This window comes from Gymnoscopelus braueri (genome assembly GCF_963280865.1).
Source record: "Gymnoscopelus braueri genome assembly, chromosome: 3".
Taxonomy (NCBI): domain Eukaryota; kingdom Metazoa; phylum Chordata; class Actinopteri; order Myctophiformes; family Myctophidae; genus Gymnoscopelus; species Gymnoscopelus braueri.
Window position 1 is genome coordinate 3,295,154 of NC_137612.1, and position 14,682 is coordinate 3,309,835.

General features: G+C 40.4%; 1 protein-coding gene across 2 annotated transcripts in view; it reads right to left on the reverse strand.

Moving 5' to 3' along the window:
* Positions 1 to 65: 65 nt before the first annotated feature.
* The window catches only part of fkbp5 (FKBP prolyl isomerase 5), a 19,187-nt gene continuing 4,570 nt past the window's right edge, over positions 66 to 14,682 (reverse strand). The window contains exons 2-11 of one of the 2 annotated variants that reach the window (XM_080425185.1): positions 10,288 to 10,423; positions 8,878 to 9,022; positions 8,394 to 8,536; positions 7,141 to 7,255; positions 6,311 to 6,467; positions 4,429 to 4,519; positions 4,164 to 4,247; positions 3,870 to 4,055; positions 2,747 to 2,986; positions 66 to 2,122 (exon numbers count right to left, since the gene is read on the reverse strand). In XM_080425185.1, coding sequence (XP_080281311.1) covers positions 2,024 to 2,122; positions 2,747 to 2,986; positions 3,870 to 4,055; positions 4,164 to 4,247; positions 4,429 to 4,519; positions 6,311 to 6,467; positions 7,141 to 7,255; positions 8,394 to 8,536; positions 8,878 to 9,022; positions 10,288 to 10,392 — 1,365 coding nt within the window. In that variant the 5' untranslated portion in view covers positions 10,393 to 10,423 and the 3' untranslated portion in view covers positions 66 to 2,023. The remainder of the gene's footprint in view (positions 2,123 to 2,746; positions 2,987 to 3,869; positions 4,056 to 4,163; positions 4,248 to 4,428; positions 4,520 to 6,310; positions 6,468 to 7,140; positions 7,256 to 8,393; positions 8,537 to 8,877; positions 9,023 to 10,287; positions 10,424 to 14,682) is intronic. The other variant, XM_080425184.1, reaches the window with a different exon arrangement.

The window sequence follows — 14,682 nt, forward strand, 5'->3', positions numbered from 1 at the left end:
TTCACATGTAATTAGTATTTATGTTTTGTGACTGATTTTCAAATAAATACATTTTTTGACTAAGTGAGAGTGAATGTGACATAACTGGGGTTTTAATTTAAACCTGCTCACAAAGTAAGCTATTCATACGTTGAATACAACATTCCTGTTTAGAATGGTAAAATGTGCCGATAATTGTGAAATTATGTATTTTTCTACTGAACAGTGTTTACCATAATATGAGCTTGAAAATAAGTATTTCACGAAGATTGTCATACTGTAAAAAATTATTGAATCTTATTTTACAGCAACACTTAAAACACTTAATGATAGTCCCTGCAAAAAAAGATACAGGTTTACAATTCCCAACAGAAACTACTGTATATTTAAATTCTTTGACAAATGTTACCATACACACACACACCCATACACACAAAATCACAATTTGTTGTTGAACGTACAAGCCTTTTTACACAAAATATGTAAGACACCAAAGGTATGAAAACCAACTAAGGGTTTAAGAAAATAAAAAAATTATAGTCAAGATCTCATCCAGGCTTGACTTGACGTGGTTTACTTGACAAAACTGTGTTTAAAGACAATAGCGGTGGTTTTACAATCTTAGCCAAAGTGCATTATTGTCCACAATTTAACACACAAAAGAAAATAAATTCAGTGGCCTAAAGAGTCGCCTGTTGCTGGACTAAGGCAAGCAAAACTATACAACAGTAAATTGCTTTAGTCACAAAACCAGATTTTCAAAAATGTTGCGGAAAATACAAAGATTACAGGGTCGATTTAGAGAGGACTATTTTTTTGTTGATTCAAAGCTTCATTGTCTTTTACTGTGATTGACTTCCTCTTTTTAAGAGGGTGGTACTCACAGCGTAGGGTCGCATACAAGAATGAGTCTACCATTATATTTGTCCTTTCATACAGACAACTGTGAGATTGGGGTTATTCTACGGTTTCCTTCAGTAGTACTGGGATGGACTTTGCCAATCTTAGCTGCTTTGCCAGTCATAATACGTTGTGCTCCACTACTTTGCTGTACTTGAAAACTAGGCCCCTATTCAGAGCTGGCTTACCTAAGCCATGTGTTCTTCAGACAAAGCAACAAGAAAACCGTTAACCATGCTCAGTCCTGTGCTTTACAGGTGCAGAGCTCTGAAATGGGGTGGTGTGTAATCTTGAACATATAATATAATAATATAAACTGAAAGGAAGAAACATTTACTGACATTCGGAGTATCCTATTTTGTGATTCAAATGATTTCCTCCATACCAGTTATGGTCAAGTTGTCTTGGCTTATTGACACACATAAAAGTAAATTTCTTATTGGGTTTTCTTCAAAATACCACTAGGTTCACAAGAGTTATTCCACCTTTTATCCATAGTAGATATTGCACATTACAAAAATACGTTAAATTTCAAGTCTAGATAAAAAATAAAAATAGATGAAAAATCAAAACTAAATCGCATCTCTATATTGTTGAAACCCCACGCAGGCAGCTGCCTAACGTTACAGCAAAGACAACTCTGAGGTCTCAGTACCAACATGTGCACTTTTGGAACTGAATACCGTCTGTCCTGGCTTACTGTAGTTCCACTCTGATTAGAAGCCGAAGGATATTGGATATCCAATTATACTCATTTTTAACTCATTCATTTAAAATGAAGTCATCTTTCCAAAAAGAAGTGGCCAAAACTGATCACAGATCTATCATAATTTAAACACGCATCACACTGGGATTGATTCTGTTTCACAAAGAACAGAACGCAGGCTGCAGCACTGGCTGTATTTGAAGGTGCATTTGTGGCTGATGCACAGTCCATGTGACAGAAGCGATGCTTTTTGGCTTGCAATCGTCCTTTGCTCACATGCTGTTTCTTTTTCAGAAACAGTGCTTGGGGGGCTAATGAGGTTTGGATAAGTGCGTGGGGTTTGTACGACTCCATTCCTGCCTCGACCCCTGGGGTCTGTTTTGGACGCAAAGGGAGGCCTGCCTTCCTTTCCCGCCTTCCTTTCAGATGTCATTGTCATCAGGGACAATCCTGACTCCTCCGTCGTCGTTTGATTCCCACTTCACTGTTCATGTTGCTCTTCAAACTCTCATCCCGTCTCCTCTTCATCTTCCCAACCTGGGTAGCAACAATGAGATGAAATACAAACTTTAGAACCACAATATTCGGATATAGACTGCAATTACAGCTTTGCTTCATTAATGAAAGGTCTTTCCCTCGATTAAACCATTACAAATGTATGATTGATGTTTACCAGGCATTTCCTATATATAAAGATGTTTTTAACAGAGCCATAATTTCATAATGCAGTTTAAAGGGATACCAGCATGTCGGGCCATAAACACAATGGCCACTAGGTGGCAGTATGACACCACAGCAAGTTAATCTAAAACCCATGACATGAGAGGGAGTTCTGTCTGTTCACACAGTTTTAACATAATTATGTGCCAAAAAAAACACAAATGATGAATGCATAGGAGCAGTAAAACAACATAACTAAATCTCTGAGTTGAGTGAAATATGATGTCACACGTTTAGTTTTCCACATAAACAACTTTCAAACTGGCAACCCTATTTTGGGTATGTCATTATAGACATTGCAAAAATAGCCGATCTACACACTCATAATGCGTTTCACCGTGTCACGTTGTGAGCTTGTAGGTCACCTATTTTCTCCGCGATGCCAGACAGAAGTATAGTATAGGGCTCAAGTGGTTCATTGAAGCAATAGGATTTACAGACCTTTGCATCATGATCTGCAAACTTCTGGAACATGTTGGCATAAATCCTTTTGTCTCGTTCGTGATGCTCCCTCATCTTGAGCTGGCAGATGGAGATCTGAGCGCGGGCCGCTCGGTTTGAGGAGTTGACTTGCAGCACATGCCTGAAGTCCGCCATGGCCAGGCTGAACTCATTTCGGAGGAGATGGGCTAGTCCTCGCCGATACAAAGCCTTCTCATTCTTCCCATCAAGCTCAATCACCTGATAGACACACATACAGTGCACACACACACACTGTAACTGGTTGCAGATCCACTTATCCAGAGAAATGGAACAAATACAAAATGTATATGAACGTATTTGAAATTGCACTGGTAATCAATACAATATTTTTTGGCGAGTTAAGGATCTCAGATGTTCCACCAAGGATGAATCTTAGGCCCTGTTTAGACGGCAGTCAAATCATATGTTTATTTCTCAGGACCGACAGCTCACACTGTTATTTGCAAGTGATCAGATCAGTGTGTCCAGACTGATTTAAACAGCGTCAACCCAGAGCCGCCCTGTGCGACCTATCTGCTTTGGTTGCTGTGGTAACGACGTAACAATGTCGTAGGCGCTAGTTGCTTGCTTAGAAACGCATCATAACAGACAAGTGACAACAACAGAAGACGCAAAAACAAAGTACACGCATGAAAACGGTGGAAAATTGACATATCTCAACTCTTTTTGGACAAATAAATATGCGACTTGGGTGACTGAGACACATCTTTAGAAATCAGATTTGAATCTAATTGGAAACCACCTCTGAATGTGGCTCAAGTTGGATTTGTAAAAATCTGATTCCATGTGCTTGTTTTCGGTTCAGACGTCTTAAAAAGTCTGATTACAATCTGGATATGGCAAAAATCTGATTTAGGTTGGATTTGAGCTGCCAGTCTAAACGGGGCCTTAGAACATCTCTGTGAAAAGTATGCAGGTGCAGAATATCATTTGACTCAATGTGGAATCGTGGAACCAGAAATCCCTATGTGCTCCTTCCTGCTAAATGTTACCGTATTAGCCTTACAGTATCTTTAGAGTTTAAATACATTGGCAAAGTCATCACACATACACAGTAAGTGTCCTCGTGTATGCAACTCACCTTGTTGCAGTTCTCTATTACATGTGAAAATTCCTTTAGTCGCAAGAAACACAGAGCCAGATTGAGCTGGGACAACAGAAGTAATTCTTGGATCCTTTTCTGCTGCTCCATCCCAGCACCACACTCCATCTCCAGCCAGGAAACAATGCGCTGGTACTGGATGACTGCCTGAAAGAGCTGTCCTGCCTAGCAGGAAAACAATAGCAATTGCATGTTTTAATTAACAGCTACTTGTTTTTAATTATCTTAACATGATAAGAGGACGCTAATGGCAAAGGGTCAAATCAAATGTACCTTGAAATATTGATTCCCTTTGTGCTTGACTCTAGCAGCCAAATCCAGTTTTTCATTCAATTCCATTTCCCAAGATTCTTTGGCCTGAAGGAAAGTTTCAGTTAGTGTCATAACATTTTAACGTTTCTTCATTTTCAGGAGGGCTGACAAATGGAAACTTAAAAACATTTTCCTATATTGCAGCTGAGCTGCTTATCACCACAGCCTTAGTAATCTTTTATTTGGGTTGTTTATTTCTTTTAGCACTACTGACAGTGAAACTCACCTTCTGAAAATCTTTAAGGGTGACTTCATATACAAGTTCTGTGTTTGGTCCAATCTTGTACTCTGGTTTACCCTCTTTTCCAAAGCCATACCTACAAAAACATAGAAAGTGTGACTGAGCATTTTCAAACAGATATAAAGAATAGAAACAAAACAAAATGTTTCATTTGTTTAGTTTTTTCTAAGGATGGATGTCCGTCAGTTGGTCCCTTGGTCAATACTTTGGTCTCACACAAGACATTTGACATCTCAAACGCTACAGGCTCGATTGGCATGTAATTTACTGTGCACCTTCATGCTCCCCTGAAGCTGAACCCTGTTGATTTTGATGACTCCATGGCCTTTAAAAATGGAATGGCAGGAACTGGACATGAATTTTGAAGGATGAACCCTGAGTGACCCCATGACCTTTCCTCTTGTGCAACCTTGTAGCCAAGGATGCAGAGGGCATTGTTACTTTTTGAGGGGTTTTTGTTACTTTAATTTGGTTAATTCGGTACAAAAAATACTCCATGAAGGGTAGATGTCGGAGGTTTTTTCTTTTTCTTTTTTCTATTCTACCCAAACTAGTGAAAATAGCAGATCTACAAGCTCTTTGTGCCGCGTTGTGAGCTTGTAGATGTACTATTTTCACTACTTCTTAAACTTAGTTTTTTATTTATTTATGGGAATAATTAGATTTTCTGATTTTATTTATGAAATACTTTTGGAACATTTTTTAATGGTTTTAAATTGATGAAAAATTGAGATTTTTCTGTTTAAATAGAAAAAAAGGGGAATATTTAACTTGCGACCCACTGTTTGGGAAACAGTGCTCTATACAACCTACACACTCATACATTTGATACAGTCCTAATAGGTTTTTTTTGTTATCATTCTTAGCCCCACTAGTGAGAGCTCAGAGCTCTAAGGATGGCAACGTCGGTCAGTTCAAACCACTTCCATCCAGTTGAGTGTGAGGAGCAGCATGGTCTTTTAGGGGCTTTTTGACAGTTTTTTTTTACTGCACTCCATGTAGTCCTCAACAACAGTTGCCAAATTGGCCTATGATGCACCGTCAAACCCTGAGTGTTAATTTAACTCCCAAGAATGTACAAATAATGGAAACAAATGGACCCGTACAGGGCCAATTGGTTCCATTATCTTCAGAGTTGAATTATCACTCAGGATTTTGTTGTGTGAAAGTCACCATTTGGCCCACAAATGTGTTTGTCAACTGCCTTCTGTCTTCTGCTTGACAATATGCAGTCCATCTGGGTTACTGTCTGCATTACAACATGGATGTGGCTGTGGTTATGCAGTGGCTGCATTACTAGAATGATAAGAATTCATACAATTGTATTAAGTCATTCTATTATAAAAAATATTGTTCGTAAGAGTAGAAATGTCCAAATTTTCATATTTAAATACCTAAGACTCTGGACAGTAGACTAAATTTATGGAAAACACTTGTCAACAAAACAAAAGAACAAATTTAAGTGGGACTCATGGCAACAAACAAAAAAACAGTCAAGAATAATAATAAGGTTCAAATCCTCCATGGTGCCTCTGGCTTCGCCGGGCACTCCAACAACCACAGCTGTTGCCAACAGGGAGCCAGTTGGGGAAGGTTATCTCTGTCGCTCTCCACTGAACAGGTTGGCCTGTTCAGTAGAGAGAAGAACTGGGAGGGATAGCATGTTCTTCCACACACATTACATTTCTCCCTGTAAAAGTCCTCACGGTCAGGTGAAAACAAGCAGCTGGAGACCTCATGTTTATCGGAGGAGACACGTGCTTGTCTACACCCTCCCTAAGACCAACTGTAGGGGATAGCACCGACAGGGACTACACGCGTGCGGGGGGGGTTGGGAATTGGCATAACGATTGGCAAAAATACTTACTTGGGTTTTAAGTAGATTATGCAGCACTCTCCTTTCTGCATCTTCTCCATGGCCCGATCAACTCCCAGAGGAATCCCCTTATCCTCTCCCTCGCCGACGATGAAACGCACATCCCTGGAGTCAAACAAACGATCCCCACAGCGGCCCTCCAGGTGCACTGCAGTATGCATGAGTATGTGTGAGCTATATTATATATATATATATTATAACTATAATTCAGTTATTTCACACAAAACCATAAGGAAGTTACCAACTCAATGGACTGGCTATATATATATATATATATATATATATATATATATATATATATATATATATATATATATATATATATACACACTAGGGCATTCACGAATAGTGATTTTTAGCATTAGAATTATTCGACCTATAAGTATTCGAATATTCGATTAATCGATTTGATTATAAAAAATTAAAAAATTAAAAAAATTAAAAAAAGTTTTTTTGTTTTTGTTTTTTTTTCAATGGCATTGATGACTCGACTCAAGGAATGCGAGTTGACGTCACACCAGAGCTCACAGCTGCGTGTCTGCTGTAGAAAAGACACTAAAAAAAGAAAAAATCAATTATATATTTTTTAATAGAATAATCGAATAGTGGTTTGATAGTCGAATAGTCGGTTTGATATTCGAATATTCGCCCTAACACACACACACTGAATGCCCTAACACACACACACACACACACACACACACACACACACACACACACACACACACACACAGAGTACTGTATATATATCATTTCAGTTATTTCACACAATAACTGATAATGGCAGACAGTAATAAACCACAAAACCATAAGGAAGTTACCGTCAACAGTTGCTCCATCATTGGGGTTGGAATAACCATCCCCTCTGACCTTGATTCTTCTCATGATGCCGCCATCATCTGTGAGCAGCTCTCCTTCGAAACTGAGCAGCTCCACCTGAAGAGAAGGATGCATGCTCACATTTACCGGACGCCCCCTGAAACAGGATCGTTTGGTTGAGCACCCACTGGCAAAACCATAAATCGGCGCACCTGCTCTCAGCCATTATAAAATAGAGGTAAACTGAGACCTTGTGTGGTTCATTGCTTTTCCTAAACGGTTACAAATATGGCAACATGAAAATCATAGACACGTCCTAATTAAAACAGTTCTTAATAATTCACTACAAGAACAACTTCAACAAGAAAGTAGTTCCTGGTAAATGCCAGGTTACCAGGAAGAGCAACTTCCTGACAGAGACTAGTGCCAGTTTACTCAGCCAGTCCATTGAGATGGCAGAGTGCTAGACGTTTTCCAAACAAACACATAGAGAAACAAAACTGAACTGTTTGCTCAATCTCGTTGTAACTAAGATATTCTATACAAATTCAAAAAGAAAATAAAGCCAGATTTAGCTACTACGTCTGTGAACTTTCCATGTAAACTGCTAGCCTAGCCTTGCAGCCGAGAATCCAGCACAGATGGTTGGTGAGGGATGGGGAGCGCTTGTTTTACTTACAAGCCCCGCCCGACACCCCTCTGTCACTTGCTGTCCTACACGGGTGGTGCTTAGAACCCCAGCACGGCCGGGGCTTTTAAGTAAAACAAGTGCTTCCCCTTCCCTCATTCAGCTACAGATAGGCCTACGCTGGATCACTGTAGAAACAAATAACGCACCTGGGATTGATATAAGCTGATCTAAGGAGTAGATTATAGTGTCTTTTATCACGTCTACTAAACGTAAACCAGCTAATCAGAATCATGGATTGGGACTATCCATTTTAGAATCAAGATTTTTTAATGTTACATCTTATAAACGAGTACACAAGAGTGCTATTGGTTCCTCAACATTGTAGTAGCAAAAACGAAAATATAACATAATAGCAACAATTTAAAAAAAAGAAGAGAAAAAAAGAAGCGTATGTACATTATAGTGTGCATATGTCATGTCATGTCATGTCATGTCATGTCATGTCATGTCATGTCATGTCATGTCATGTCATGTCATGTCATGTCATGTCATGTCATGTCATGTCATGTCATGTCATGTCATGTCATGTTCACCCCAAACCCAGCAGCATCATGATATACCCACCTCAAACAGCAGTGATGAGTTGGGGGGAACTTTGGGGGGGTTCCCAGCAGACCCATAGGCATATTCAGGCTTACAGAGTAGCATGCACACCTCTCCCCTCTGCATAGACATCACACTCATATCCCAGGCCTTGATGACTTGTCCTGAGAAAAATGAGAAAAAGAGAAATTCAATGGTTGGAGGGATTGCTGGTGCATAACTTGTTATGGCTAATAGGTGGGGATTATTGACCATAGATAGATAGATACCGTATACATCTTCAGTGACATTGTGCTCAGAAAACAATAGAAACACTCTATAGCAACTCTTCAGCAATTAAAGTTCAAGAAACAAAACTAATTATGAGAAAATAAGAATACATTTATTTATTTGCTCTTATGTCATACTCAACGGAGCAAAATGTCCGCTGCGCGAATAAGGTTGATACAGAGGCATTGCAAAACGCCTCAGTGGCACAGGATGAGCTGTAGAAACAGGTACCCACCTTTTCCCAAGTTGAAGCAAAAAGGCTCTTTGCGATCTAGACTAGAGTCAAACTTCTTCCCATTGAGCAGCTTGCCAGTGTAGTGGACAGTCACCCTGTCCCCGATCATAGGTCTGTCTCCATCCAAACCCTGGCGTTTCACAACCTGCAGAGACAGAGATCCGAATCCGAATCAGCTGTATTGTCACATCACAGGTTTACAGAAGTAAAAAAGGGGGTGAAATTCGTTTTTGTGCATAGTTCCCATCGAAGCGTTATTTCTAGGGGTGTAACGATACGTTTTAACAACGATTCGATACGTATCACGATACTTGGTTGTCGATACGATACATGAACGATACAGGTTAATTTAGAACGATACGATACGTTTCGATTCAGCGATTTAGTCGATACGATACATGAACGATACAGGACAGGTTAATTTAGAACGATACGATTCGATTCAATGATTTAAAATCGATATAGTAACTATTTACCCAAAAATTCTGTGTGAAAAATAAATACCTGGATACTGGATATAAACCCCTCTTTCTCTTTTCTTCTTCTTAAAAGTACTTAGTATTGATATAATTGATTATTTGCATTGCAGAACGATTCGATACGATTATTTGCATTGCAAAACGATTCGATACGATTCAAAGTCAAACGATACGATATTTAGCTGTTTGCATATCGATATAGTAGATCGTTGAAAATTCAAAACGATGCATCGATGCAGTTACTGTATCGTTACGGGCCTAGTTATTTCCATAGAAAAAATAAAGGGAAGAAGAGGGGGGGAGGGGCAAGGGGGAAAGGAGATCAAACAAGAGAACAAAACTATCTACATATTTACACATGGTACCTGAGATAATATATAAAGTTGCATAGCAGCAGACGTATACTGTGCATGATATACTTATGGAAGTTAGTTAACCAGCTATATCACCACAGCCCTACCCTGTTTGCTAGGGTAAATAGATGTCCGCAGATACAGGTATAGGGAAATCAGAATTGAGGCTGAACTCAATGAGGCTGAACACACTGTGTGTGTGTGTGTGTGTGTGTGTGTGTGTGTGTGTGTGTGTGTGTGTGTGTGTGTGTGTGTGTGTGTGTGTGTGTGTGTGTGTGTGTGTGTGTGTGTGTGTGTGTGTGTGTGTGTGTTGTGTGTGTGTGTGTGTGTGTGTGTGTGTGTGTGTGTGTGTGTGTGTGTCTGTGTGTGTGTGTGTGTGTGTGTGTGTGTGTGTGTGTGTGTGTGTGTGTGTGGGGGGGGTGTGTGTGTGTGTGTGTGTGTGTGTGTGTGTGTGTGTGTGTGTGTGTGTGTGTGTGTGTGTGTGTGTGTGTGTGTGTGTGTGTGTGTGTGTGTGTGTGTGTGTGTGTGTGTGTGTGTGCGTGTTCCTAGAACTTGCTTTTTGATATGGGAATACATACCTTGAATACGCCTTTGTCTTTATTAGTTGTTATGTCCACGCCTTTTGCATTAAACACAGCTACAGCTGCATGGCCATCCATAGACAAGTCTTTATCAGTGGTCATGTCTGCATCCGGGCATCACACACTATGCAATCTGCAAACACAGAAAAAAATACCCAAGTTGGGATTTAACATGTCATGTACAGTAAGCCTCAACGTAAACAAAGCGTTTAACATATACATAGATAAACCATGAATGAATGATATTCCAGGATAAGAAAGAAAAATACCAGGGCACTTCAGGAGTGACTACCAAATAAAATACTGGAGCACTCGACTGGTCTGAATGTATTTATTGTTTTGCGGGGGTGACTGACGTTTCGACTTGCGTCTTCCTCACAGTCAAACCTGTTTGACTGTGAGGAAGACGCAGGTGGAAATACGTACATACCAGTCGAGTGCTCCAGTATTTTATTTGGGTAGTCTCTCCTGAAGTGCCTCGGTATTTTTCTTTCTTATTCAAGTTGTCCCTGTTGAGCACCGAGCCCTTCTACCCGTAACTTGCTGAAGCGCGTTGGACTTCTCTCTTTGTACCTGATATTCCAGGATATTTGGACAAATGCAGATAACCTCGGTTTGTAATTGGACATATATTTCTCATAGCCTGCAACACACTCAAATAAATACCTATCAGTGCCGCTTGTATTAAGATCATTTGACCTAATGTATCGAGCAACATACAAAACGAATATAATTATGTCCTTTGCACTGGCATTTACACAAGTTTTGGAAGAATCCACCTGGTTTGGAAATGTGAGAACCGTCCTCAGACCGCAAATTTGTAAACTCTGCAGATCTCCTTTCAATTTCAATCATATATACACAAACACACACACACGCGCGCGCGCGCGCACACACACAACCTTATCATCCCTATTCTGGGGGAACATTCGCCAAAAATAGTAGATGTACAAGCTCACGTTGTTGTGAGCTTGTCGAACGGCTATTTTCAGCAATGAAATTTGGTGTGGAAGGGGAAAAAGAGCAGAACAAGTACAGAGCCAACTCAGGTCAGATTTACTGTATATATATATTTGTATGTTTGTATAGTATTTATTGAGGGTTGGTTAAGTACCTGTTTTCAGACAGTGTTTCACTCAATCACACATTCAATTTGTGTTAAATGCTTACCAACAGTGTACAATGGCACTTTATGTTTGATGTCATGTCTTGTTGCCTCTGATATGCCTAGAGTCTAGACTATGTTATAACAGATGTCATGTCTAAGAGGATTATGTTCATATTTGGAAGTGTGTATTTGTTCTTCCACTCTCAGTGTGTCGTCATGTTATTGCTTTTTTTGCAGTGTCTTGTAAGCCCATTCAGGCTGGGCACATTTTGGCGAATGAAACTTTGAAGAAGGAAAAACCTGAATACATGAGAGGAAAAAATCCTAACGAATGAAGACGCTTCCATACAGGTGGACAATTACGCAATTAACATTCTATCATTTTTTGGCATGTATAAAAATGCTGAGCAGTCCCAGTTGATCTTTATTTTTAATCAAGATGGTAAGAGAAACATATCCAAGTGACTATGAAAAGTTATTAGGGCACGGATGGCAGGGACTTCAGATAATTGTAGTGGAGTAAAAGTACTACCAATATTTACAAGCAACTTTACAGAAAAATAAGCCCAATGTCGCTTATAATAAGTGGACATGGCAACACTGCTACCGTAGTGTTTACATTTTACAGAGACCTGAGTGGACAGACACAGCTGTGAGCCGACCAATCAGTAGCAGCAGCGTTATATGTCACAGCTTTAGCCCCGCTTAGCCCAGCTCAGACCTACCCAAGACTGGGTACTTTTTAGGCACCAGTTTAGTACCACTTACACACCACTCTACCCACTTCATTGTAGTGGAAACCGTCGCTGTGGTGGGCGGTGTGGGGTGGGGCTAGGTAAGTCCATGTATATGGAAAGCCGCCTTTAGACTACTAAACTGGCTAGTGTTGTTTCTATAGGAACAGTGACTAAAGTGTCATCTGTATTTCGATCTGGATCGGTCAGTAATCAGTAATTAGCGTTGGAAATTGTGGCCATAAGTACAGTAATGTATTAGTGTGATATGCAAGACAAAATAGCAGAGCAACTCTTCCTCGGGTGACTGAGAATGTCAATGCAGGACGTGGTCAGACTGTGTCAGCAGGAACAGTCTGTTGACAACGACATAGAGGGATGTTATGGTAGAAATGCGGTGCAAAAATCCCTGATTACAAAGGAAAATGCACATTTGAAGGTTCAGAGGTGCAAAAAACGTAGGCACTGATCTACAGAGATATGGGAAAAAAAGTGATATGGTTAGATGAGTCATCATCTTTCACCATATTCTGGAGCAGTGGGCGAGTGCATGTGGTGGTGCACACACCAAGAGAATGGCACAGGCCTGAATGCTGGACCCCTACAGGGTCCACTTGTCCCCGTAGACTCGTAGAGGGAAGGGTCACTGCAAATCAATACAAAGTTATTCTGGGTGATTGCCTTTATCCTACGATGAAACACTTCCATCCCAATGGGAGTGGTCATTTACAGGATGACAATAGCCCCTTCCACAGGGCACAAGGGGTCACTGAATGCTTTAATGAGTATGATATGCTTATGCCTTGGCGGGCGCCAGAGCTCAACACAATTGAACCCAGATGGGAGGTTTTGGACCGGCATGTTACACAACACTCCCCCGCCACCACCCTTTCAGAAAATCTGAATTCAATTAATAGGAAAAAAATTATGATATCAACTTTATAGAAGATAGATGGTTTGACAAGAGTGCACCAAATAAAATAGTGAATTTTCTGGGGGACGACTTTTCTTTGCTGAGGACGATGCGTGGCAGCCTTCTCTTTTTACAGCCACACTTAACAAGAAAAACAAAAACACATACAAGTACTGTCAGGACTTTTTGGCCACTGGCACTTTCTCAAGGGAAATTGGGGACAGCTCTAGAGTCTAGAATATATGATGCCTCCTGGCTACAAACCGTCTAATGTGGTATATTAAACTGCACATTATATATTATTGTACAGTCCCTCCGCAAATCTGTGGCATGTTGACATTTTCCTTAATGGCCAGACTTCCTAATGCAATAGGTGCCACAAATTGTGCTCACATTAAAGCTCTATCAAGTAATACCAGAAGATAGCCATCTCCATTGTGTGGTTGTGCTGGTCACAATTTATACTTTAGGCATCTATCTAGACGCTCTTATCCAGAGCGACTTACAAAGTGCTGGATTGAGTGAGCAGAATGAACTCCAGTCAACCAGAGTGCTGGGGGTGAGGCAGAGGCAGAGCTTTAAGGCTGCAGCAGAAGATGGGGAGTGAGTATTCTGACTGTGTGTGTGTGTGTGTGTGTGTGTGTGTGTGTGTGTGTGTGTGTGTGTGTGTGTGTGTGTGTGTGTGTGTGTGTGTGTGTGTGTGTGTGTGTGTGTGTGTGTGTGTGTGTGTGTGTGTGTGTGTGTGTGTGTGTGTGTGTGTGTGTGTGTGTGGGGGGGGGGGGGGGGGGTCAGTCATTCCACAGCTTGGGAGCCAGGAGAGAGAAGAGTCTAGGTAGCTTGGAGCATTGGCGTGGAAGAACACACAACTAGTTCATTTTACAAAACTGCTCTGTGGTGAACCGTTTGACGCACAAGTTGTTGTGGATGACTCAGTGGTAGGCATAATGTCTGACATTTAATAGCTCTACAACGGTGTAATAATGTTTCCTCTTGCCGTCCAAGTCCCTCTCCTCCTTATGTATTAATTACCCTCTGAAACATGGCTATAAAGATCCACTTGCCAATACTGAGTCGCCTTACGAGGTGCATTGCAAAAAGGAGAATGTACAGAAGCACACGGAAGTCATGTTTTGGATGTGAGTGGACACACATGTTCCTCTAAGAATCTGAAAGACTGTGAAGTAAGGAAGGACATGCTATACATGGGACAATTTGTCACTCCAAGCAAGTCTTCCTCAAAGTTGGAACAAAGTCCGGTAACGATTGCTATGCATCCCATGTCTTTAATGCATTAACCCATTTAGACCTATACGTTGTTATACCTTTCAATCCGGGAGCCACCTCTGAGTCTCATTAGTTGTTGCTATACTGTACATATAGCAAAATAAAAAAATGTATACATTTTTGGAGTAAGAATTTGGACGTTTTCAGAAAACTTCGGTTATATTTACTTCGGCGTTTTTAAAATCGGCCTCAGGTCTACTGTATAATTATAGTTATAAGAATTAATAAATAACCATCATTCTCAACACATTATAAAGCATTTCATAATGACTTATAAGGTCAAGTATTATAATACTTCATAGACACTCACAGACATTTATTTTGCGAGGATAATACACTATGATGATCATAGG